This window comes from Rhagoletis pomonella, unplaced genomic scaffold (assembly GCF_013731165.1).
Source record: "Rhagoletis pomonella isolate Grant_MI unplaced genomic scaffold, Rhpom_1.0 Rhpom_scaffold_00014, whole genome shotgun sequence".
NCBI lineage: Eukaryota > Metazoa > Arthropoda > Insecta > Diptera > Tephritidae > Rhagoletis > Rhagoletis pomonella.
In genome coordinates this window covers 1,345,596-1,347,584 of record NW_023458568.1, presented here as the reverse complement: position 1 = coordinate 1,347,584, position 1,989 = coordinate 1,345,596, and the positions used below count along the sequence as shown (strand labels likewise).

At 32.3% G+C, this 1,989-nt stretch overlaps 1 protein-coding gene across 1 annotated transcript; it reads right to left on the bottom strand.

Annotated features, from left to right (window-relative positions):
• Positions 1–151: 151 nt before the first annotated feature.
• LOC118749061 lies at positions 152–767 on the bottom strand. Its single transcript, XM_036483851.1, has 3 exons — positions 529–767; positions 302–459; positions 152–239 (listed from the first exon to the last, which is right to left on the bottom strand). The coding sequence occupies exons 1-3, from the start codon at positions 685–687 to the stop codon at positions 209–211; spliced, it is 348 nt and encodes a 115-aa protein (XP_036339744.1). The 5' UTR covers positions 688–767; the 3' UTR covers positions 152–208.
• Between the last annotated feature and the right edge of the window lie 1,222 nt (positions 768–1,989).

Genomic DNA, 1,989 nt, shown 5'->3' with positions numbered 1-1,989 from the left:
ATTAAAGAAAACAAAAGCGAGTGGAAATAAAAGAACATGGTCCCGCCGGCAAAAAAAAATAAAGAAAAGCTATATAACTTGTAAGATTTAATTTCAGATTTACATATGAAAAGGCGTTATGTATTTTTTTAATTAAAAATACTATTTTACAGGAGCAGTTCAGAACGCAGAATCCTTCTGGAAAAGCGCATTGACAAGGATGTTTGGTTCAGTTCAAAGAACGCCAACAGCAACGAAGGCTGGAAGTGAGTAAGAACAATATAAATAATTTGAAGACTTTATTAAGCAAATGACTTCGTACTCCACTGACCATCCGTGGTGCTTTTTGGGAATGTGAGTTACAATTTTTCGAAACGAAGCAGAGGACAACCTAAGATACATTTTTGTAGTCTGGTTATCGCCGTTCATAATGCTGCTTAGTATTTTGGAATAAACGTCTTGTTGCATGTACATAATACCCTAAAACGACATATGTTTTTATTGGAAACAATTGTACACGGTTTTAAACATTTTTGTGAACACACTTACCAGACGGTTTTGACGTGTTTTTATTTCTAATATTACTGCTAAAAGGTCTAATAAATGCATGGATTTCAGTTCCAGAAGAATAGAAATCATCAAAGGCAAATATTTTCTATATAATTGCTGCATTTTATAAATAGCAAACTCGATAGTCTTCTTGTGCATCAAAGCAACTGTCAAAAATTTCCAGCAGTAAAAAGTTACGAATTGGCACAGCAGAAATGTAAAATTTTCTCACCATAGTAAAAAGTTTTTCCACCATAGAACTTTTCTATCAATTGGCACAGGCCCTCTGTATACTTGTAGTACTGTAAGTACTTGCGTTTTAAATTTCAATTCTGGTTGTTAGCCTACTAGTTGATATCGTTTGCAGCGCTGGTCAGTGAAATTGAAAGAGTAAAAATAGAATATGGAAATTGACGATGTAAGGAAATGTTTACGGCCTTATTTATAAAAAATAACGTAGATTTAGACAGTTGTTTACTGTGACATTTTCATAAAACTTTTGTATTCAAGCAGCTTTTTAAATCTATGTATGTAAATTTTTATGAAAGTATTATTTCTCGTCTCTAATTTTCTATAAAACTATTTGCAGTCATTAACCAACAAATAAGTTGTCAAAGACAATAACTTAAGCAATGCTGCTATACGAAATAAAATTATTAGTGGCAAATCAAATTTTGAAAAGTGCCGATTTTCACATTCGATAGTTGGACATGGTAGCGACGAGATGTACGAGCATTATTTTCTTAAGAGCTGCATACTGATTTAAGAAATTTTTTATAGAAGAAAATTTATTTTCCATTTATTGTGCGTAATTTTATATGAATTTTTAGTTTTTCTTGAGAGCCTTTACAAATAAAAAAAAATTTCGGAATATGTACATACATACGCATATAACTTGATTTCAAGAGAAACGAATTTTCATTTGGCACGTTCAGAAGGCGAAACAGCTCAGTAACTGGTGCGATTGCACCTTCTGAACGCGTTGTTGCGTACTTCTGATCAACTGAATAGTTGCGTGTTAGATGATCGTAATATTTTTCTGATCATTTGAGACAACATGTTGGTGTGTACCTTTGAGAGTTGAATTTGACAGCTAATGTATGAAGTCGTTCAAAAGACGCATAACGATCACTGATTTTTGTTTAGCAACGGTTGCGCTCAACTGCTGCGCCTTCTGAACCTACCTATTGATAACTTTTTTTTTTTGTGATAACACTGCGACAGCTCAAATTGGTATTGAGTAAAACCAAATGTTTTTCATTGAGTTTTTTTAATAAATACTAAAATTAGAGGTGTATGAATGGCGAAAGAAAAACCTTATCCGATTTTTTTAAATCGAAACTACATTTTTACATATGTACATATGTACATGCATACATAAATATATTTAATATGAAATTGAAACTTTCACATCAATTTGCGCTATCTTCAAACCCATGGTTTCAATTGTACGCATATCGT